We start from the raw sequence: 25,091 nt of genomic DNA on the forward strand, positions 1-25,091 counted from the left end.
AGTCAGCAGCAGAATTACATCGGAAGTCGTAAAATAAACTGGCAATATTTCTAAAGGAAATTAAATTTTTTAAAAAAGAACCATTGAGGTGGGCGTATTTCTGCTGTTTTCATATATATTCATAAAACCGACGATGATATTTTTCATCCACATTTGCTCCATAATTACTGGGTCAGATTTTATTTCGAAACGATAAACGGAAGTGACGGAGCAGCAATTTTAAATTGTTATTGATCCCTAGTCCTAAAGTGTATATTTATTTTCTTACTCTTCTTATATTTATTGTTTGTTTACTTGCACTGCTGTAACTGGAGCCTCGTTGTCTCGTCTGTCTACTGGACTGTATGTAGCGGAGATGACAATAAAGTTTACTTTGACTTCAGCAGCGAGGAAGCGCACCGAGGGCTCTCGCGCTCACTTTTCGCGTATAGAATTTCGAAAAAACCTATGCCTATGCCATCCCCAGTATGCGCTGGCATGACGTCGGGGCAGCATGTAAAAGCATGAGTACGAGCATTCTTTAAAAAAAATTATTGTTTTTTTTTTTTTTTTTTGCCGATGCCGTGTTGCTGCCCCGGGCAACCGCCCGTGTCGCCCGTATCAAAAACCGCTACTGGATAAAGTACAGTATCACCGCGAATATGGTGTCATTTCTTAGGTATATTTAGATTTAGTATACATAATGAGTTTCAGTGATATAAATAGATTATATATTTGTTTATACAATTTATATATTAGATTATTTTACATTATACAGTTTGCTGTACATTGTGTTTTTTAACAGCTTTAACGAAGGGATTTATAGCTTTACATAAATAGAACTGTGCGCAGGGATTTATATGAACTTGGAAATGCAACGTGGAAGTCAAATGCAGGAGTTACATTAATATTTGTTTGTTTGTTCATTTGTTCATTATTAGATTTTGTGTGTAACAGGAGTTTTTGTCTTTTCCTAAGATTGTTATTCAGTTGCGCCATTCTCATTTTCATGCTGGCATGAAACGCATGATTGACTGTTTTAGTCCCTTTCACTTAGTTGAAAACAAAAATAAGAAAACAATCATGCTAATTTGGCTCAAAATTTCACAATATTCATGATTTCAAGTTTGTGTTTGATAGCAATTACTTAAAAATTATAACATAATAAATGAGATGAATTCAATTTTTTAAAAAGTTGAGACTACATTTTCCAGTCACCGAGTTTCATGTTGTGTGGCAGTTTTCCTTCTCAGGCACTAGATGTCACTGTTGAGCTAGTTGCAAACCGTCCGACACGTTACTCTGACAGGAGACTTCCTGCTTTGCAGAATTACATAAGCTGTAAGGTGTAAAGGTTATTTAAAAAATATTGTTGATATAAAAAGCTGCCTTATTTTTATTTTATTACACACATACTTTATGTAAAGGTCATACACTGTAATCAGTGTATTACTAAGGCATTTGTTTCATCCATTTGAGGAGTGTGTTAATTAAAAGGTAATAAAGTTGAAAATGAATCAATTACAATTTAAAGGATAATATGTTGAGTTATTTCATTTTTTGAAACATTTATAAAATAAAGATGCAAATCATGTCTTTGTTCATAATTTACTAATTATTTACTTTCCATCTGTTTTACAGGTAGCCCAGGGCAATAGGTCACTGTTATTTTACGTAAGCATCAGTCAGGAAAGTGTGGAAGATTTTAAATGGCTTTATGTGCAGGAAACCAGTAAACATTGGAAACCTTTGATTTGGAGTTTAGCCTTCTGCCTGAGCCCGACTGTGAAAAGCAGCTTTGTTGGCAGCAAGAAGTGCAAAGCTCAAAGATGTTTACACCACAGCTACCGATCTTCAGGAGGGCTCAAAGAGCTGGAGGGCTTTCTTTATCTTTTGTCATCATACAATAGTAAAGTAAAATTAGGGCCTTAAAATTGTGCAAATTAACAGGTATTTATTTGTTGGTTTAGTTGGCTATAAAATACTTGTAGGAAGCTGTACCAGTACAAACATGACAGTACAACAGAAGAGTAGGAAGAAAATCGTAACATAAACAACAATTATGCATTACACTTCATGTTCAAGATTGTTACAAATTGCTTTGTGGATTTGCTTCTGAAGAACTCCTATGTTGGCACAGCAGTTGAGGAGGAGGGAAGGAGTCCATAGAGCACACGGTTATAGTAAACCAGCTGATAAGAGAGACTCAGGGGAGCACAGGGGATGTGTCAGTACTGTAGCTGGATCTTTCCAATGCCCATGGATTGATCCCATACAAATTAATGGAAAGATCCCTGTCCAGCTGTTATACTTTTAAGAAGATCCAAAGTCTCATCCTTTACTATTACAACAATTTTTATCTGAGGGCATCTTCAAGGACAGTAACATCATGGCACTGGTTGGAAAGGCATCATAACTGCCTGTAGTTCTCAATTCACCTGTTTGTGTGGGCCACAAACTTGATCGTCAAGTTGGCTGAGGTGGTGCCAAAAGGCCAGTGTCCAAGTAAGGGAGCCGCCAACCTCCAGTTAGAGGATTAATTTATGACCTGATTGCCACATTAAATATTTTGGGTGAATATATTTGATATTTATGTAACTACACAAGTCTTTACAATTCTTCAGACAGAAAGGTGAAAATGTCCATTCGTACAGCAAGCTGGAGAGATGATAAAGACAGGCAGCACATTATGTTTGAGGTCTAATTTGTCCTGTTTAACAGTGGAAAAAGATGTTTTTGTATGTTTGTGTCAGTGTGGCGGTGGTGGGGGCACAGTCTCTGCTTGCCTTTCAGTAAAGTCACCACATGGTACTGATTAAAAGGGCTAAATATAAAGCTTTGTACTGATCTGGTATCACACTCCCTTCAGTCTTCCATTTGCCACCGTTTTACTTTACTAATAGTGCAACTGTGACTATTAACACTGGATTTTACTGGTTTAAAAAATGTAAAAAATAAACACATTTATTTTAAGAAACTTTATTTTGATCTACTGTAAAAAAAAAAAAATCATATTTTCACCCACAGAATTCAGAATAATTAATATTATCACAATAGCTACAGAAAACATGAGGAACAATAACTTTAGTATCAATTAAACTTTGTTTCTGATGTGTTTGGCAAATGAATTACAATCAGAATTTGAGTATAGGGATGTGTAGGCTGTAGATGTTTACTAAAAAGACACTCTGTTTTATCCCTAATGTTGTCAATACTGGCAGTTGAAAACCCTATAATTACTAAGTAAGGGGTCTTTGAGTTGTATCGGGACCATTTAAAGTCTTTTTTGGTCTAGAATAAAGTTCACTGAGCCGGAAAGAATCCTCAAACGTCCTACGTTAATGACGTTATTACTTTATTGTTATCATACTCTGCTTTCATGACAAAACAGGCAGCTTGTTTTTAACATGAAGTGAAAGTTACTGAGCTGAGACATAAACTGAAAGCGAAATAGGAGCAAGCAAGTTAAAACTGTAAACCACACCTTTGGCACGTTGTTTACATGTATAGTATTCACTCAGTCAGTATCATTAAGGTTTTTATTCCTCATTAGAACATTATTTTGAAACACAACTAATGATGGGTTGTAAAATCATTTAGATAAAAGGGAAACCTATCAAATATTTACCCAGAGCACGCTTTCTGAAGTTGTCTATGGTGAGTTATGAGAAAACGTAAATTAGGGGCATAAATCATTCTTCATGTTTCTTTATGTGATAATCGCATTACGCTGAATATAGTTTTGCTATTCAAACTATGATATATCCATTAGTACTGAGGCCTAAAAGGTGCACCAGACAAAACTAATAAAATCAAAATTTAGGCTTTGGATTATGATACTTGGAGAAGGTGTAAAATTGGTGTTTTTGCATTTTTAACTGAGCTTACACTAAAGATGGAAGAGACCACGAGTCGTACAGAGGTTTAAAAAAACATCCAAATGAGTGCTTAAATAAACCCTGTACGTGTCATTCCCATCAACAGCAAAACAACTGTATTCGGCACCCTTCCCTTCATGTTGTCGCCAAGGCTGCCAGTCAAATGTCAACAACAGTCCCATTTGTTGCTGTCTGCAGCTGTTTCTATCTGTGGTCCAACGTCAAAGTCCTGGTGGAGGTGTTTATGTTTTTGCTCTTATCTCAGATTATAGGTGGTAGCTGAAAACACATGCAGAAAAATAAGGAAATCAGACATCAACAACAGCAATAATAATAATGTGAACAATGGTGATTAGAGGAGGATTAGCCTTAATCTTAAGCATCTTTGTGTTTGCTTATAGCGGGCAGATATGCTCATTAAGAGGAGGGGTACCCTCCAGTCACACTGACACCTCAGAGATGGACGTGTAATCTGCTTGTTGGCAGATTATAAATATAAAAAAAACAATCCCAGGGTATTGTTTCAGTGGGAACGATGCCCCCTCGTTGATCTCACTAATGATCATTAAGATCACAGGAAGAATTACTGACAAAATTACCGAGATTATCTGATGAACAGATGCCTGTGAGCTTCCTGCTGCCATCTGAGGGGCCCTTCACAGCCGAATGTTGTGTGCAGGTTTGCTCCTGTTCGTACACTTTATAAATATGATCCTGGGAAAGTTTTGCTTTGTTTTCCCCGAATCACATGCTGTGCAGTGAGCCCATGAAAACAGACGATGGCAGCATTTCCGCAGAATTTGCTCGCACATAAGCCTCTGAGGTGTTTACTTCAGCCTTTCCTACTATTCTCTGTGAGACAGCTGTTTTTCATTCAGTGTGAACATTTTGGAAATAAAGTACAACATAAGCATAAAGGAATACCGAACCCAAGACTAAAAAAAAAAGAAAAGAATTCCCCACAATTCTCATTCTCTTCTTTTTCATTCCCCATCATTAAAAAAAAAAAAGATCGTTTTTAAAGAGCTAATCACCCTAATTATCACCGAATATAGTCGGGCAGTTGGATGTGAGCATAAATGGAGATGCGCTCAAATAGGAAACACGAGGTTCCAGTTGGATAGGAATACCCACAGGTATAAAAATAGGCCACAACACTCCTTATATAATAAGTGGGACGTCAGGCTTGTTTACAGCGTCCCCGCTTGAGAAATAAAGGGTTACAATCCAGCATTATGCTGCACATTTCAAATCCCCCATTAATCCAAACGGGCTCAATTGGCCTGCCAATCACATCGACAAACATGGATATATTTTGAAGTGAGGTGTTGGTGTTTTAAAAGAAAAACAGAAAAGAAGAAAGAAAACACCCCGGGGGGGGGGGCGGGATGAGGTAGTGGGGGTGCATGACGCTTTCGTTTTACAGTGGGAAATAGGAATTCACGTTCCTCAATGGACTCGCTGGTATTTTCGTTTTCTACGTGAGAGAGGTTGCTGTTGGAGAAGCAGGGAGGGAGGTGGGGTTTGCTTGTTTCAAGTGAGTAAAACAGCCAATAGTCGGCGACGCTTTGGCGTGACGGACAGGCACGGCCCCTGCAGGACGCCCCGCCCCCTTATGACTCTGTGTTTTATTCTGTTTTTAGAGCAGCAGCGTCACATGTTGTTTTTCTCCTGGATCGGATCAGTCTGGTCCCCACTGCACTGTTGCTTCTGCCGTGGCGGACATATCCTGCAATGGAGATTTTTAGAGATTTTTTTTAGCGGTTAGTATTATATATTTAGAAATAATTTCTTTATTTTGCGTTTTGCTGTGAGTTTCGAACAAAAAAAACAAAAAACAAAAGGAATTTGCCGATCTGGACTTGAAAAGAAAAGCGGAGGGAAAATGGCAAGTCCTCCGGCGACGGGAGAACACCTGTTATCTAATGGGACGAATGGGGTGAAGAAGTGCGGATACCTGAGGAAGCAGAAGCACGGACACAGGCGATTTTTTGTGCTCCGGGAGCCGATCGAGCGCTGCCCGGCCCGCCTGGAGTATTATGAGAGCGAGAAGAAATGGAGAAACAAGTCCGCCGCGAAACGGGTTATAACTTTGGACTCCTGTCTGTGCGTAAACAAACGCGCCGACGCCAAACACAAGCACCTCATCGCCCTCTACACCAAGGACGAATACTTCGCCGTAGCTGCAGACAACGAGCAGGAGCAGGAGAGCTGGTACAGGGTTTTGACTGATTTAATAGCTGAGGGGAAAGTGTATGACAGTCCTGCTTCCACCTCCTCTCTAGTTGGCTTTGAAGAGGCCAGTTATGGACTCCTCACTCCGGCAACACCTACCTACAAGGAGGTATGGCAGGTCAACTTGAAATCCAAAGGTTTAGGTCAGGTGAAGAACCTCACTGGAGTGTACAGGCTGTGTTTGTCCAGCAGGACCATCAGCTTTGTGAAACTGAACTCTGAAACAGCTGCTGTCAGTTTACAGCTCATGAATATCAGGAGATGTGGCCACTCAGACAGCTTCTTTTTCATAGAGGTTGGCCGCTCTGCGGTCACGGGGCCCGGGGAGTTCTGGATGCAGGCGGAGGACTTGGTGGTGGCACAGAACATCCACGAAACGATCCTGGATGCCATGAAGGCCATGAAGGAGCTGTCTGAGTTCAGGCCGAGGAGCAAAAGCCAGTCTGCTAGCACCAACCCCATCTCTGTGCCCACGCGGCGCAACCTGAACAATCCCCCCCCAAGTCAGACGGGCCTGGTGAGGAGATCCAGAACCGACAGCATGGCAGCCACATCCCCAGGAAGGAAGGTCACGCCCTGTCGGATAAGAACGTCCAGCGAGGGAGACGGAAGTGTGACCCGGCCTGTGTCAATGTCCATATCTGTACACGGGAGTCCCACCAGTCCAAACTCTGGGAATCCCCTGAACAGATCCCACACCCTCAGCAATGGGCGCACCTGCAGGATGCTGGAGTCCACATACAACCTCCATCACAGCCGCTCGATGCCAGTGTCCAACTCCCCTCCCGCTGTCTCCAGCCCCATTAGCATGTCTCCACGAGGGGGGGGCAGGATCTCTACTCCTGACAAAGCTAGGCGCCCCTTCAGCTGCAGTGCCTCCATTTCGGGCTCTCTCAGCGATACTGGCTTCATGCTGTGTGATGATTACAGTTCCAGTCCAGGTGAACTCCGGTTCCTCCCCCTTACTCGCAGTGACACCCCCGATTCCCTGTCTAGCACTCCTCCTTCCCGTGACACTAGTGACCCCTGTGGCTACATGATAATGGAGGGAGTAAATGGGAGCAGGTGCAACAGGGGTGAGAGTCTGGCTTACAGGAAAAGAACACACTCCCTCACCACACCGCGTCAACAGAGGGTGGTGGCACCGTTGTCCTCAGCCTCTCTGGATGAGTACACGCTTATGAAGATGACCCACGGACAGAACTCCCACTCTGCCTCACCCAAAGTGTGCTACCCGGAGGATTACGGTGATATTGAAATCGGTTCATCCAGAAGCTCCAGCAGCAACCTTGGTGACGATGGCTATATGCCCATGACACCAGGTATTGCACCTCAGTCTGGCAAGGCAGACAACTACGTGCCTATGAGCCCCATGTGCGTCTCAGCACCGAAGCAGATTGTGAACCCTAGGGTGCATCCTCAGGCGGCTGCCAGTGGCAGCTACAAGACCAACTCCCCTTCCTCCAGTTCCCTAGAAGACAACGGATACATGAGAATGTGGTGTGGCGCTAAATCCTCCATCGAAAGCCCAGATCGGCATGGTGAATACATGAACATGTCCCCTGGAAACCCACCTCCTCTCCAGACTCCACCAGATTACTGCTTGGGCCTGCTGGCTGCTGAACCCACATCAGTTAGATCAGCATATCAGACCGGCTCCCTCACACTACCTGCTAAACTGCAGGCCTCCAAGAATGAAGATAACAGCCAGTATGTGCTGATGAGTCCCCAGAGTTTGAGGCAGAGACCTGGGGAGTCTGACTATTATTCAGTGATGCAACCCAGTGCAGCTCACTCCTCACCGCTGTGCCCCTCAGCACCCTCCCCAACCAGACACAGCCGGGCTGAGAACCTCTCCTACAGGGGGAGGCTGGGCAGGCCTAACAGGCTGTCTCTGGACACACTCAGAACCCTGCCCAGCATGAATGAACATCCCCTCCCAGGGGAGCCCAGGAGCCCTGGGGAGTACATTAACATCGACTTCAGTGGTGCCAGATTCTCTCCGCCCTCTGTCATATCCACAGAGAGCCAGTCTTCATCATTGGGCTCCAGCGGTGGGGGTCCTGGGAGGTCATCTCTAGCAGACTACATAAACCTGGAGCTGGGATCACACTCGCCCAAGGATGCTGACACTCCTGCTGAGCGCTTGGACACACTCCCAGAGCTAACCTTGTGCCCCTGCTCGGAGGAGGATGGCGTATACCATGTGGATAGTGAGAAAGACTCCCAGGGCCTCAATGATGAGGTGAAAAATGATTACACTGAGATGACATTTGGGATGACCAGTTTGCCCCCACAGCTCGTACCTCTGAACGCAGTAAGGTGTGTGTCTGTTTGTTGTGTTTTATCACTAATTATTATTTATTTAAAGTATTTGGTTGTGTGTTTTGGTGAAAATCCTGGTTCACTGCAGGTGGCAACAAAACATCATTTAAATTTAAGTTTAAGTTAGTTTTAGTCACATTGTTAGTTACTTTTATCTTAATTTCTCTGCTTCTGTTTTCCAGTAGTCAGGGCAGCAGAGAGAAGATGCGCTCCATGGAAGACCAGGGTATTCCAGAGCACATCGGGGTCTTCCTGCTCGGTCCAAACTCCTCCTCCACAGTGGACCCTGACTGCTCTGCCAAGGTAATCAGGGCAAATCCACAGGGACGCCGGCGCCACAGCTCTGAAACGTTCTCATCTACTGCCACTGTGACCCCGGTCTTCGCATCCTTTGCTCGTGGCGACGCCGTGAAGAGGCACAGCTCAGTGGAGAACATCTCGTCACGGAGCAGCGAGGGTTCTGACGAGGAGTACGGCAGCCCTGAGAACCGGCAGAGCTCAGCGGGTTACCCCAATGGACTCAACTATATTGCCTTGAACCTAGAGAAGTGTGAGGACCTGGTCAGCTTCAAACCCACCAGCAGCTGCAAAGGGGGCATCAATGGATTGCACAGCTCACCATATGTCTGCCTGGGATTCAAGGAGGCTGCAACCACTGCCAAAGGTGGGTGAGGTTTATGTCACATACTGCTGAATAAAATATCCAAATAGTCAGATTTTAGCACAGAGAATGAAGGGTTTCAGGAATGTGGGAGGCATCTCTTTAATTAAAAAGAAAGCGGTACTGCACAGATGAAAAATTTGTGAGGAAAAAAAATATGAGAGACTTGAATTTGAATCTAGAGGAAATTCAAACTGGCCGTCAGCAGCTGATGCTGCCTTCAAGTGCTCCTTTTAAGCTTCTACTTTTGAGTTCTTCTGTGAGTAGTTAATCTCTTTGTGCTTAAATGTTAGGGTGCTACTGGGAATTGGGAGTGTTCACATAAAGCGAGGAAAGCAGCAGCAAGTTTAAAGATACTCTTAACTGCTTTTAAGATCACTAACAGAGAATTTGCAGTATTTCCCACAACATGTGAACACACCATGTGACTGCTATGAAACGTGACCAGGCTGAGGGCTGTGAAGTAAACAAGCACCGTGACAGAGCAGGATGCTGCCTCGCTGTTGCTGTCGTGGGCTGAAGATACCGAAAATACAAGCTCAGTTCCACCGACGCTTATAAAGAGTGGAAGTTTGTTGCAAAAATGGGCAGAATTTACAAATTAGATATTCATTTTAAACCTCATGCAAAAAAAAATTCCAGAGCAACTAATAAGTCATTAAATATTTATCTGTGAAGTGTATGTAACTGGTTTACTGTGGATGGTTATTAGCAGGCATAACCCAGTTGTCGATGTCACGGGAATCCTAGTGGAGGCTTCCTGTCAGCCGTAATGTCTCTCTGAGCCGCAGGCATTTCCGGCTGTTGTTTTTCAGTTGGGTAGGCATTAGGATGTGTTGCACATCAATGTGACCTCTACAGACCCCTTATTCCCACCATCCTGTGATCAATACTGCGTCCCAGAATATCCCAGTGAGCAAAACAAAAGCCCCAGTGTGGGGCAGCAGACGAAAGGATCATGGGGGAAGCAAACAAAAAGTGCTGTGGAGTGGGGGGCAGCACAGTTTTGACTTTATAGCTAAGTGTGACTCTTTGACCCCCTTGCCGTCCAACTGAGACATGCAGCAGCTCACATGTGCTTGCGAGCACGTAGAGGTCGGAGGGGGTGGAGGGATGTTGTACCCCCCAATGTGAGGCCCAGTGTAAGTGGATATATGTGCATGTCCTTGTGAGCAATGACTAGGGGAAAAACAACAAAGCAGGGCCATCAGGTAACTGGATGTCATGGGCTGCATTCCTGGCTGAGCTGGTTAGAAAAAGTTGCTGTGAGAGGGGGTTTGTTTTTCTCTGGCTCCAGGCCGATTGAACAGACGGTGGCTTTTATTTTACCACAAGCCCCCCCCTCATGTGAGGAGGTTTGATTTTTAGGATGTAGAAATGGGTAGTGGGGGGGGGGTTCTGTTAAGTTATTAGTATTTGGAGAGTCAGTGGCGCTCTGGTAAATAAAGCGGAATGTAACAATACTGAGACAGTGACATGTTTGTTTTTGTCTCTGCAGGCTTGCACGTGTCCCCAACTCATGTTTTTGACAAGTGCTAATATTTTTATGACACTAATAAAGCTTTTGAATTGACCATGGAGAGGCAGGGGACAGGGGGAGGGAACATACATGTGGACTCTAGCACGTACACATAGGGTGTTTTTTTTGTTTGTTTGTTTTTCTCTCTCTGTTTCTTCTTCTTTTTTTCCCTTTTTTTTTCCCAGCGGTGGAGCCTGTATCCGTGAATGCTTGGCAAAGATGAGCACAGAGTGAGAGAGTGTGTAGGCTGTGTTGTTTTCCAGTGCTGCCTGCCTGTTTGCGGGAGAGCGAGTAAATGCGTGCATAATGGGGCAGGATGGCACGTGCACTCCGCTGCCCTTCTGCCTCATTAGTCTGTTCACTTAGAAGAAGTAAGCAGAGAGAGAGAGAAGGAGGCGGGGGCGGCAGAGTGCTCGGTAGGAAGGGGAGGGGAGGCTTTCTGGCTTTTTAAAGGAACAAATAAACTCATCTGCGAGGCCCCTCTTCCACTGAGGTACATTCTGGGAGAGCGGGAGCCCTTGTTTACCCGCTTCCTCTGCTGCGCGGTGAAGCAGGGTGAAGGAGGTCAGAGCATTCTGCAAGGGAGCATTTTGGCACCTTGCCCCGCTGGCGGAGGGCTTTGATCCCGTGTTTATAGGGACGGCACACTGGGCTCCTGGACCGTGTGCCACTCTGACCCAAAAGTCTGCAGGTTTTCATTACAGCCAAACACCCCTGCTGATTAATTTTACACTCGCAGGTAAATGCAGTTTGGCCCGGTGGGTAACTTTCACTCTAAAGTGAGGATTAAAGCAACTAAACACCCAAATAGCTCCTCCTTCCATGTGACAGCCTTGCATTTTGAAAAACAACGTGCCGTGCTGCTTCCTGGTTTGTTGTTTTTTCTTGTTTGTTTTTCTCTATGCTCCACCTCCAGTGAGCTTAAACGCCTGGCATAAGTGTCAGGAGTTCGTTTACCTCCCGTTTTGTCAGGGAGCCAGGCCATGTGACTCGGAGGCGGTGTTTACTGCCGCGCTTACTCAAGTTGGCTGTCTCCACTTGCGGCCCTGGCTAGCCGCAGCTCAGCCAGGTGGATGTTCTGTACCAGACTCAGATTAGCCAAGTCAGCCGTCTCTGTTTCCACCACCTCTGACTAATACCTTTATCTGACGGCACCAATCAGCTCCTGCTTCCTGTGATGATTGAAGAGATCATTCCTAATGCTGTATTGATATGATTGTCCTTCACTAGACTCACGGCTGTACGTTTTGTTTAAGCATTGAGGGGAACACATTAGGCAGTGGGTTTGGACCTGATCTGTTTGACTGTCAGACACTTTCCTTAAAATCAGGTGAATTTTGCATCTTGTTTACAGAAAGTTGTGATGCAAGCATCTTTATGTAAAAAACAGGCATCAGGAATGGATGAAGTGCATTCTGTATCACTTTTTGGGGAAATAACCTGCTTAAATGCTCATGGTGCAGATGTGTTTGTGTTCACGTTGGACACTTTGCATGCATTCAAGACAAGAGATCCATATTTTGGGCTGAGGCAAAACGACTGCAGTGATCACAAAAGCATAATTTCCAAAATGTTGTTAAAGGTGAAGTTTGCCCTTCTTGCAGCTGCTAACCAAGCCATATATATAAGCAATATACTTATCAGAATAGACATAACAGTCATCTGTACAGTTGTATCAAATTACAACATAGCAGCTCACCATTCTGATGAGTTTCTGACATGCACAATTTAACTTTCAAACCCAAAAGCAGCATCCATCTCTGTATACTTTATTATCAGCTTGGACTGTGACATAACAATCTTGAGCTCCCTTGAGCTTCAAAAAAGCTAGTGTTTAGCAAGAGATTTCTGAAATGTATCCAAAACAGAACTGCAATAGCCAGATCAAGGGAAGCTATATAGTAATGGCGTATGAAATGATGTCATCTTGTCTTAAAATACACGGTACAGCTTTGGTTTGCACAAGTGATATTGTGTGTGTGTGTGTGTGTGTGTACTGGATGAATTAAAGAGGTCCAGGAATGGAGCTCTGTGGAACACTTGTAATAATAGCAAGGTAATTTGGTCTGAAACCTTTGGAATACTACTGCTAGAAAGACACTTATTGAAAACAGAAATAGTTAGCAAACTAGTGAAACTTTCCAAAAACTGGAAACGTGCACGTGTTATAAATCTATACCTAGAATAGCGGTGTTTATCTGTGGGCTTCAATTTTAACTAAACATTAGCAGAAGGTGGGAAATAGACTGAGGCCTAAGGGGGCTACAAGTCCAAAAGGAGCCCTGCTGTGTCACTTCAAGTCCCTCCTGAGTGCTAGTGGCAGATGGCCATTTTCCGGAGTGCGCATGGGTTTGTTAAAGGGGGGGGGGGGGGTTTAAACACCTGCCATCCTGTTCTTTCTTTACACACTGTCATTACACTGATTTCCCTTACACATGCATACAAACTACCTGGTAAACATACATATATCCTGCTATATTTCTCTCTGCAGTGCACACCCAAACTCCAAACCGGTTAACCCCCCCCACCCCCAACCCAGACCATCTGCTGCGCCCAAAGGCTACAGAGTGTATCAGTTCTGTGTGTATGTGTGTGTGAGATTAGAGACATCCGCGTCCATCTCCTCAAATCCCACTTCCCCCCTGACGTCATTCGGTTGGTTGTATTGTGAGTGATGTCATTGCAAAGTGCATGCAGTGGGTAAATGCACCCACTGCATGCACTTTGTATCTGTTACACAAGTTTCCACTGATTCGTGTCCTTGATGTCAGAGGGGGAAGCAAGCAAAAGCGGTCTAAGTTGCCCAGCCATGCATTACTAAGTTACTCAGAGCATGCCCAGTAGACCAAGTTGTTATTCAGTTCCCAAAGTAAGGGCTGAGATTTGTGTTATGCGTCACAAGATAAATGGTAAGGGGGGGGGAAGTATCTTATTTTGCTTTTTTGCTAAAAATGGGTTTTTGTACAGGAAATTCAAACTCCATATCGAAATATTAAAGCTGTGTAGCAACTTGATGGCACAATTACTAGCAGATAAATTGTGCATTTGATGGTTGCATTGGAACTACTGCATCCTCTTTAAATGTTTACCCCAACAAAGAGCTCTGTTTGGATTTTACAGCCACATTAAAAAAAAAAATTTTTTGCGATATGTGGATTTACTCCTAAAGATGACACCTGATTGTACCCATTAGCCTGAATGCACAATCCATTCTTGCTATACCCTGACCCTTGAACACATACACATGCCGGCTGTTAAATAGTTTATTTACACCTGCGTCAGAGGAAAATTGAAGTTGGGATCTTACTAAAATAACAAAGAACGGCAAACAACCAAAGCAGGAACTCCAGAGATGCCATGTTACATGATATATGGAGAACAAACACGTAATGCCAAAGGCTCCTGTGTCAGAGTTTCCAATGGTGTGTGTGTGTGTGTGTGTGTTTGTGTCACAGCTCAGTGAGAAGGAGGGGGGCTAAAGTAGGCCGGGATGTTCCAGACAGAAGCGCTAGCTGCTAGATAACTGCGTGGCCAGCGTTCCCCACATTTAGCCAGCCACGGCTCCAGATGAGATTATAGCCTCTGCGGGCAAGATTAGACGGCCAAGGGTAGATCAGCAATTGCCGGTGGATGCTCCATGGAGAGGAGCTGGGGAATGTGTAATGTAAGGTGTGGGCATTTAGGATGTTTTGTCCGAATTTGAACATGTTTATAAAGCTGAATTCAACAGAAATCTGACCCTGACTGTAAAATTATCTCGTCATTATAGTCAATCTCTGAAAAATCATATAAGATCGAGGGACTTATCTTTGGATTTAGTGATTAACATCTCTAACATCCTCCTCAGCTACACTATCATCTTATGGGGCCTAAAATATCTTCAAAAGATCTAAATGTGTGGTTCTGTGAAAGAGAACTGGGCTGCTTGTTTATAAGAGCGCTGAATGACAGATCCAAAAATGGCAGCTTTTCAGGAACTAACAAAAACAGCCTGATCGCTGCGCATATTTGAGGTCGTTCAGCTGGCTTTTTTTTTTTTTTTCTTCCCCAGGGTTTCATCAGCCTTACAGTGCTAAAGTTTTCTTAGCTCAAACTGTTTAAGGACATTGATGCTCCCTGTCTTTTTCAGCTCCTACTGTTGCTGCATTTCCACAGAAAGAAAACACAAAATGTTCCATTCTTATCGTCTATTGCAGCATAAATGCAGATACAGTTTCTTTCCGTTTGTTTAATATTAGAGATGCTGCTGTACCGCTTGTAGCTGCGCTCAGCGTGTGTCCAGAGCAGCATGACAGGAACACCCACCCCCTCCTCATCTTTCTGCATCCTAGATTATGTAATTATGCTTGCTGTGGATGAGCCCCTTTGCCCCACCACACACAAACTGTCCTTCAAGTCTTTCCCGGGCTAAACAGCTGGTGTGTTAAGATCAGAACATTACTATCCAATAAGGCCCAACATACACACAAACACACTTTTAGCACCTTCAGCTGCAGGATACTTTTTATTGGACAAAAGATCTTCATATTTAGTCAGTAGCAGTTCCAGAAATGTGAGGTCAAAATTACAAAACATTAGCTCTGTGGATAAGAGGCATAGCTTCAAATACCAAAGTGCCTTTAAATCAATAACCGGGCTAGAGTCAGATTATAAAACATGTGTGATATTGATGTAAAAAAACCAAATGTGTTGTTGTGGATGTGTAAAACTATATGTTCAGAACTGTCCCGTGTGTGTGGCACCCACTTGATATTTAAGCTGTTTTTCCCTGTGCCTCCTTGTTATTGTGACACACAAAACCCTAATCTGAGCCTGTGAATGAGTTCACTCTGTACAGTACATGTGTACCTTACAGAGTGAACACTGTTCTCTCAGAGGCCCTCATGTCTGTTGCCTCAAGAGAGCTGCTTAATTGGCACCAGTGTTGTTTGTGGGGAAACTATCAGACTACTAACATGGGTCATTTCCTTTTAGGATGACTGTTACAGTTTTCTAGTTAAAGAACTTGTGTTTTGGATTGTCGAAGAACTCGATTTGTCAAGTCAATGGATGTTTTGCAGCATTAAAGGTGCAATGTGGGTCTTTTTTGCCACTAGTGGTGCTATAGAGCAGCGTTTGGCCAGCTGACCTTACAGGTGCTTTATGAAAAAACAGTTCTTAGACCTTGGATGATATTCACACAAGATTTAGTCATTTTGTTTCCAAACAAAGAAAATTGAGGCTTTAAGTCTCCATTCACTAAACTGCTTAAAGTGAGGCTTATTTGCGTGGATTTACATGCCACGAATTTGAGTGTGCTTTGCTTGACAGTTGGATGCAAATGACCAAATATGCATATGATTGTTAGAGGGTGCAAGTTGAGGTGTACTAGTTTATTTGGCTTAGCCACTGTAAGAATGAAAATGTTAAATATTTTTATTAACTGTTGTTTTCTCTCTCTTGTAATCTCTTCCAGACTGAAGGACTTGATCTGTCCTCTGACTTGGCATCTTGACTGACCTGCTGCTCAAAAGGAAGAGAAAAAACCCCCAACAAAAACCCAAACTTTGCCCTTTTACGGGGCTCTGCAGCCCGAAAAGACTGTGTGGACCCTCTGCATCACAAACACACACTTGGGACACAAGCAGATCACCATCTATGCATGTCATGGATTTGCTGATGGCAGGGCAGGTGTGTTTGTGTGGATGGGTGTGTTAATGTGTTGTGAATCGGTGTGTCTCCTGCACTTTTAGAGGCCATTTCTCCTGTGACCCAGTTTTTGGCACAAGCACAGAAGCAAAGATAGTCAGACAATAACAGAAGTCTAATGGTACCCAAATACTATTTATTTACTTGAGGGTAGTTTTATGACTGCCTGCATGTGTGTGCGTGTTTCTGACAAAAAGTACGACCAACAGTTATGCCAGTGAACAATGAAACCTAGAAATGGCCAAGGGAGAGAGGATACTAAGGTACACTGAGTATACTTAGATTAGATACTTTATTTATTTTTGGATGATGAATGTCTGAAAAGACCTACACAATGCCTTAATGTCTATACTGTCCTTATGTTTTCTATGAAATAAGTGATAAATATTCTATTATTGTATGTTTGTTTGGACCTACATCTCTATATTGTTATTCTCTTGTGGAAAGTAAAATGCCTAGTTTACCATTAAATCTATATATTATTTAAGAAATGTACAGTACTGTGGGGCTGCTTGAGAGCTGATTTATTGTATTGATATTAAAGTATTTTCTTAATTAATGATTTCTTATTAATTGTACCTTAGTTTATTTTTTGTCCAATCAGAAGTGCTGGACTAAAAGAAATATATTTCTAAATGTCTTCAAGAGTTATGCATGTCTATATAACTCAGCTCAGACCCCCACAACACCAGGCATCTGAATGCACTGTACCTCCCACAGCTCCTCAGTCACTTGAGCCTGAAAACCTCACACACTCCTACCTTCAAACCTACGGCCTGCTGTTTAGCTCGATGCAGGCCGCCCTGCTGTGATATCGTTTGACTGTACAATTGTCTAGGCGAGGTGATAATGGAGGGGTGGAGCCAACGATAGCTGTTGAGGTTGGGTAGCGCAGTTGAGCCGATATCTGGTCGGCAAGGGAGAGCTGAAGAAAAGGGGAACAGGGCACCGAGGGGGAGGAGGGCTGGGCAGCAAAGAAAATGTAGCACAACAGAGGCCCACAGCCACATGTGACACCCCCACGGAGGCTCACGGAAGAGTCAGCGGTCTGGAAAATATGATTACATGGCAGACAGTATAACGAAATTAGAGCTAGCTGAAGAATCTATATAAGGTTACGAATTAAAGCAAGCCGTTGTAATTGAATTATTATGTAATAATTATTTCGTGACAGGATAATGCATTAGCCCAAGCAAAGAAGAGTAGAAGTCAGCAATAGTAATAAATATAATGATAATTAAATGGACATAACAAAGATGTATCACACAAATGTGTCTATTTAACGTTTGCTACTATTAGTTACCATTAGCCTGTGGCTAACTGTGACCCCCCCCCCCCCCCCCATTAGCAACTGTTTATTCCAGACCAAATTATGTATGAACTCCTAAGAGAGCAATCTGTATGTGTATGTTTTTCTGTTTCTGAACATGCTAACATACTGTGTAAAGCTAATAAGTCTAAAGAAATTTCAGAAGTAAGCAAACTGGCTAATGTTATCAAAAGCTAGGTAATGCTAGGACTGTTAGCAAATGTTGCTAATGTTAACTCATAGACACAAAACCTTTAACTTTACTGTTTGCAATATTCACAGTTTAATTTGCTAGAGGAAAAATGTGTTATTTCCTCTTTAGAAAAACTGGCTTGTTTTTAATTTGATGAATCCAGTTGGGGGAAAATTATTAAAAGAAAAAACTAATCTGAATCAAGACTCTTTCTGTGAACCTCCAAAATGGCCGCTAGGGTATTTGTTTTCAAGGTAAATTTAAAGCACTCTATCGGTATCCTAACTGTGGTCTTTGTGCCGTCTGCTGTGGCAACTCCAACTGGCTCTCTACCCCTTTAGTGTACAGTAGATTGTAAATTTTATGTCTGAATGTATCGTTGAGCTGGTGGAAACACCTCAGAAACAATGTGCAAATGGTTTTGACAAGAGTGAAATAATATTGGAGCTTTACCACACTAAGTCGTGGTATCTATTTATCTTCATAATCTTGAATGTGTATATTATGTATATAGAGTTTAACTAAAGAAAACAAATCTATTGGATATACATAGAGTACTTAGATTTAAAATATGTTGCGATGATATTCCTCTGTAAAGACTTTGGCTACCGATTTTTAAAGAGGGGGTGGGGGCGATTTGGGAAATACAGTTTATTTTATTCTTTTCTCCCTCACAGTGACTATATGGGAAAAAAATTCTCTTTGTCTATTTTACTATAGAAATCTCTTTGCCTTGTTGACACACTTTACCTAATGGCATATGCAATAGTGACATGAATAAAATCTAGTTTACAACTGTGGAACCAAATGTAATGTTGCATTTCTTTTTCTTTATTGTGATGAGCAGGAGCTGCTTAGCTCCTTGTACATTTCTCTTTCTGCCAAGTGTTTTTGTTTTTCCATGGCTGGGAACTCTGTTCACGACATGTCTAAATGCGCTTTCCCCATTTCAGTGTCCATAGACAGATTTTTCTTTATCCACTCATCTTTGATTCACTCAGTTTGAATGTGTTGTCTTCCAGTGTACATAATTCAATATACTGTTTATTGTGATGCACACAAGAGATGATTATAATGATTTATAAATTTTGGTAGTCGAGTATTGCTTTTGTCTGTATTAATTATGAATAGCAAACCTAAGGAAATAAATGAATTTATTTAAAGAGCTACTGTTTTTGCCCTTATTTTTTCATTACCATAAGTTATATTTCTTGCAAACTACATCATAACAATAATTACTAATTTCTTTCTTTGTTTCATATGTTTAATACATAACAAGTGGAACATTTTAAAGGCACCAAAAACAAAGTGTACAAGGCAATGGCATCATTATAAAGCCAAACTGCACGGCAATATCTGTTTACATCTACAGTTTGCTAGCTAACAAGCTAGCAATATCTGTTTACATCTACAGTTTGCTAGCTAACAAGCTAGCAATATCTGTTTACATCTACAGTTTGCTAGCTAACAAGCTAGCAATATCTGTTTACATCTACAGTTTGCTAGCTAACAAGCTGATAATAAAACCAAGACAGGCTGCAGCAGCAAAAGAAGTGTCTGTTTGATTGCTTATGATTTGTAAGAACAACATTACACCCACACTCACAACAGTACTTTTTAAGGCACGGTATTCCCAATTCAATTTAGAAAATATCCCTGTCTATATGAAAACACAAACGTCAAGTCCTGTCAAAGGCATGCCAAAGAAACAAGTTGTGATATAACCCCAACCATATAGAAATACTGGACAATAAGATGACACACAATCTGACTAAAAACCGAATAAAGGTTTGATGCTGCAAGACAAAATCTTATTTTCCTTTTCCACAAATAAAAACACAAACCGAGTTTCCAAAAAAGCAGTTTTTAAAAGCTCTAATTCCAGCGACCTAAAATGCTGTTTACATGTGGATGAAAGCCCAAAATGGAGAGTAAAAATAACTATGTAGGTATGGACAATGCCAAAGAATGTTTTTTATTGCTGCTATTTTACACAGTGCATTATTTATCTAAGTTAAGTTCAAATGTGCAAAACTATGTTAAATATACCTGCAAATATGTGTCATTAAAGTGACCGAATTCATATAATAACTATGCTTTTATTAGATATTTTATTTGAAAAATCACAATGAAAATATACATATAAAATATAAAATATAATATAATATATAGTATCATGAGATTAACTTTCTGCAGGTCTAAAGAGTTACAAACAATTTGCCAAAGGGAAAAGGAAGGAAGGTTTATAGATCCTAAGAAATATCTTTAACAGCTCTAAATGAAAGCGTAACTTTAAATGAAGAAATTAGTGAGGTAAAATAAGAAGAAAGAAACACACTAGGGGATATCATTGTATATTTGGCACTTTGTCAAACAGCTCCCCGACTGTGTGTGAAGCGAGGAGGATATCCTTTCTCTGTCCTGTGGAGAGTGAAGAGCTGGAGTCTCCAGCCAGAACTTTCTCTCTGTGTTTTTATTTCAGGCTGAGGCAGAAGCAGGAAGCTCATACTGAGCCAATGACTTCCTGCCAAGCCAACTAGATCCAGAAAAGACTGTGTAGTCAGAGCTGGAAGGTCAGGAGATTCAACACAAGTGGTGTCAATTTGCATTCTTGCTCTCCACATGATAAGAAATAATTTCCTGAAATGTCTATTCTTTCAAACTTGAATCCATTCATTTTTAAAGATTTCATTCAAAAGAAATTGCCCCAGTGCAGGTGCTACACTAAAATATATTAGCAATAGTGTATTTGTATAGCTTTCCTGTAGCCACAATACATTTAGTGAGTGTGCTGAGGGTGATCTCATTAGTCCACCACTGAAAATGCCTTTCATTAAAACTGATTACATCTGGACTACACTGATATTCCAATAAGAATCTAGTTTCAGACAGGCACCTTACGTCTCACAGTGTAATTAAAATGCATCTGTGACCCTTTAATAATCAATCAGCATTGCTTTCTAAGTTTCCAAGTCTCCCATGTAGACACAAAAATGAGCACACACACAAGCAGCCACTGAGGACTCACCTCTAGCTGGTGTGTATTAATTAGCAGTATGACACTGTCATCGGGGGCTCTGCACTGCTGCCAGAAAGAAACCAGCCTTACATAAGACCCCTCTAGCAAGCCACCAGCAGGAACACAGTGTTCCTCACCCCTCTCCACACTGACTGTCTGAAATTGAATTTTTATTTATTTTTTTTAAAATCAGCATCATTCCTTTCCCTTTTCTTTAAAAATCTTTCTATGGGCATTTCTGCTCCAAAGGCAAACCACAGGAGAAGGACAGGAAAGCAGCAGGTTTTTGCTCTGCAGCGCTTCTGTCATTGTGCTCCTCAACAAAGGGGACTAAACAGCTTCCTAAACAGAGTGGATTTCTCAAGCCTGTGCTACAACAGCTAAGGCTTCCTAAATACAGTTTACAGGATGCTGCTCTCAAAAAGTGTGTGTGTGTGATCCCAACTCTTAATCTAAACGTAACCTGACACTAAAACCACATTTTGAGTCTGACCTATAAGGTTGTTGGTCCCCACAAAGATATGTAAACACACACACACACACACACACACACACACACACGGACAAGCAGCAAAGAATTCAGCCTGGCTGTTGAAGCTGAACATCATTTTTCTCTTTGCCATTATTATGTGATTTAGTAGCCTGGCAACCTCAACTGTGTGTAGATATCTTTGAAGATGGTAGAAGAGGAAGAAGCTACTTTCAGCTGCCCCCTTTTTCACAAAGGGTTGCCCCAGTGGCTAGCTCCACATGTTCAATTTTGTAGATTCTTTTGAATATGGCAAAACTTCTGACATTAACAGACATGGCTGACTTTACTTTTCAAAAGGAGTCATGTAGAGACAGCAGCATGTTAGCTGAATTAGCAACAGAAAGTACTGTACAAACATATACATGTGACATGATCCTTTGTGATGTATTGTATTTATAGACAAGCTACTGATTATCAGTTTTGGGATTTTTGACTGTAGAATATTGCAACAAAAATTATAATTAATTTTCAACCTATAAATAATACTATAAGTTTAAGGGGCATGTATGTCCACCTCCATCTGGGATCTACAGGAAACTGGAAGGAAAGCATGAGTGAAATGAAACTCATATCTGAGGCCTGACGAGTAAGTGCCTTGATGTGCAGAATGCTGCCAAATAGGACGTAATCATATCAGGTAGTACTTTCAAAGGCATTTCTGCTTAATTACAGTATAGACCTGCTGCACTGTAAATCAAAACGGCCTCTGTGGCATACACTGTAGATTACAAACATGTGAGAGGGTCTTAGTGAGCCAGTAGCTGCTCCTTTGAAAACCTCCTCCACCCTGTGCTCCACTGGGCCTCCCTGCCAGCTTGCTGCCGTGCTTTGCCATGGCTCTTGAGGGGATTGGGAGTCGTTGGCCCCATTATTTCTCCCTGAATCAGCCTAAGGAAGGTTTCAGCTGGGCTCACTGAGCTCCACCGCACAGCAGCAGCAGGGTGGAGCTGTGACCCACTTACAGTAGCCAGCCCTGGCTCTTCACAGAGGAGGCAATAAAGGCACATAGTACAAAACATAACATACTGACATATATTTTAGAAATACCACACGAAAAAACAACTCTTTTTGCATTAAAACACACAAGAAATGTTTTGAAAATGAAAAACATATAGAAAGCTTGTTGAAGATTTAAAAAAAGTCCACATTGTTTATTTTATTATTTTGAAGCCAGTGAATACTGTTTATTAGTGCTAATCATATAAACAGTAGATGACTCAGTGAAAAATGCCACCACCACCACAAACAGGGAAGAAAAGGGGCACTCTATCCATAGAAGTCCAAACATTTTTTTGCACCTGGCACTAAATTTACATGACTGTCTAAAACGAATTTTAACATGCTGACTCACTTTTGGGACAAGCCTCAAGTGGCCATTAGAGAAGCTGCAATTTTTTTTTCATACTTCTGTGTTAGCTTAATTTTTACTCTTGGTCTTTTAATGTTTCACTCTGCCCAAAACAATTTCTTCTTGCTCTCATTTTGAACTGAGTGCAAACTGGACACTGGGGTGGCCATCTCTATCAGGTCTTTAAGTCTGATGTCATTAGCTGTTTCTAGGTCCAAACTCTGCTTCAGGTCCCAAAGTCAAACAAACACTGTGGCATCACTGAGAGTTACAAACTGTCTAAATTCTTTCATCTTTAATAAAATGATCAGTGTGGCTGCTCTACCAGGTGTAACAATTAAGTTTAACATCCAGGCAACCATGAAAACAGCATTTATGAAGTTTAATGGAGTTAGAAGTTTGCAGGAAGTTAGCTCACTAGTTTCCATCTAAACATGATATGCCATGTTCTGACTGAAAGATTTCTGAAAAATTAAAACGTACAGCTCTGTTATCACTTCCAACATAAATGAAGACAGAAAACTAAACAGTAGTGACGTTTGTAGGGTTACTGAAGTTGGGCTATCTTAGGGTGACCATATTTTGATTTCCAAAAAAGAGGACACTTAGCTCAGTCTTGAAGAACTTGCTTAAAGAAACATATTTAACATATTTAAACGATGCCTTCTCTGTGTGGTTAATTAATTGTGAAATAAAATATGTCATATAGGCTTTTACAAGTCAACAAGTGCAAAAAAATAACTTAAAAACCTCTGGAATTAAATAATGGTACAGAAATAATGCCTCATCTGCATAAAAAAATTACCAGTACTGGGTTGGTATGAGGGCTGGACTGGGACAAAAAATTGACCAGGGCATTTTGACTAGAGACCGGCCCACCAGGTATTATAGGAAAAGCCATAAAGCCTTTGAATGAAAACAAACGCTGTGGTGACAGTCATGTACACTGTCTTGTTGGTATATGTATGATTTCTATACATTTTACATCAGATAAAAACTTTGGTTGTAAGCTTCAGATAGTTATTTAATAAGAGCGAGACATTTTAAATGACAATGAGAAAAAAAAGTATTTCTTTGTGCCCCCCTCTCCCTGTTAATGCCCTACCTGGCCCCCTGGCAACACTTTGCTAGATCCGCCCCTGCACAGTTACCAGCTTTCAGCTACTTAGAAAAGGATCCTGGTGTTATTTGTCTCTCAGAAACAGTTCAGAACTTCCCTTCAACTCATTCATGTCACCTAAAAGGTAAACCTGTTTCTCCATCACCTGTTCAGCTCTGATGATTCAGTAAGGACATCTCCTGGTTTCATCTTCATGTTTCCCTCTCACCAGATATCCAAACCGATATCATATCACTATCAGTAACATCATAGCATCCGCCCAGCAGTATATAAACCCTGTCATGCTAGCTAGTATGCAGTACGAGTTATTGTAACTGACTGTAAAATGTCAGCACAACAAAAATACACTACACCTAAACTTGGTTTATATCTGACCCAGATAGACTGCAGGTCATAACTTCTTACCTGAAGCTCAGTTCACCTGACACTCATCCACCTGTTGGCCTCTGTGGAAGCTCTGCCACAGACACCACCAAATAACTGAGTTATTTTTACACACCGGCCAGCATCTGGCCAATCCACCACCTTTCATTGTTTATACCGTTACAAAACAACAACAACAACAACAACAAAACCATCGGCCGTAAAAACGAAAAATCACCGTCGGCCCACCGGCAGATGTGCCCGATGGCCAATCCAGCTATGGTCGGTACAAGGGAAATTTCTTTTGCAGTTTGTCTGAAAAGATGCACTTGCGCTTTGGGATCTTTTAAACATCATTAGGTGCGTTGCTGCGCGCTGTCTGTCCCGTCTGTGAGTGCACAACAAGCGCTCACAAAGCAGCAGTTCGGGGATGACGTCACACACATGGGTCCTCTGTTGGAATATAGGAAAACCCGGACATTTTTATCAATCTCAAAAATCCCCCCGGACGCCCGGACAGAACGTGAAAAGTGGACATGTACGGGGAAAAGAGGACGGTTGGTCACCCTTGGCTATCTGGTATATAATGATGTGCTGCATAGTGGCTAGCGAAACAGCTATGTTAGCATAATATAAACAGTGAAGCTGGAGGATGAACGCTAACTTTTTTCCACTCGATAAAAGTTAACGTGAAGGTTCCCGATGGTTAGGGACAAATGCAATTCCATGGCAGGATGCTGTAAATGGACCAAACTTCAGTCAGGAGAACAACTGAGATAATCAAGGTCAATCATTAATATAGTGCTTAATGGGCTGGGCTGTAGTTACATCATAAGGTTTTAAAAACTGAGCTTTAAAATGAATAGTGGTAATAAAAACCAAGAGAGTTCCACAGTGGCCACTGACTTTTTTAGGGCCATGT

At 41.9% G+C, this 25,091-nt stretch overlaps 1 protein-coding gene across 3 annotated transcripts; it reads left to right on the forward strand.

Annotated features, from left to right (window-relative positions):
- Positions 1-5,493: 5,493 nt before the first annotated feature.
- Positions 5,494-16,142, forward strand: LOC146491991 (insulin receptor substrate 2-like). Of its 3 annotated transcripts, XM_085150660.1 has the most exons (3): positions 5,494-8,414; positions 8,600-9,081; positions 16,053-16,142. In XM_085150660.1, the coding sequence occupies exons 1-3, from the start codon at positions 5,743-5,745 to the stop codon at positions 16,055-16,057; spliced, it is 3,159 nt and encodes a 1,052-aa protein (XP_085006786.1). In that variant the 5' UTR covers positions 5,494-5,742; the 3' UTR covers positions 16,058-16,142. The 3 variants fall into 3 exon arrangements, with proteins under 3 accessions (XP_085006786.1, XP_085006785.1, XP_085006787.1); XM_085150659.1 differs by having other exon boundaries at positions 8,600-16,142; XM_085150661.1 differs by having other exon boundaries at positions 8,603-16,142.
- The last annotated feature ends 8,949 nt before the right edge of the window (positions 16,143-25,091 follow it).

This window comes from Neolamprologus multifasciatus, chromosome 23, assembly GCF_963576455.1.
Source record: "Neolamprologus multifasciatus chromosome 23, fNeoMul1.2, whole genome shotgun sequence".
Taxonomy (NCBI): Eukaryota; Metazoa; Chordata; class Actinopteri; order Cichliformes; family Cichlidae; genus Neolamprologus; species Neolamprologus multifasciatus.

Coding starts and splice junctions, on each gene's coding strand:
- LOC146491991 (XM_085150659.1), top strand. CDS start 5,743: ATGGCAAGTCCTCCGGCGACGGGAGAACACCTGTTATCTAATGGGACG. Junction 8,415..8,599: donor GTACCTCTGAACGCAGTAAG/GTGTGTGTCTGT, acceptor TCTGTTTTCCAG/TAGTCAGGGCAGCAGAGAGA.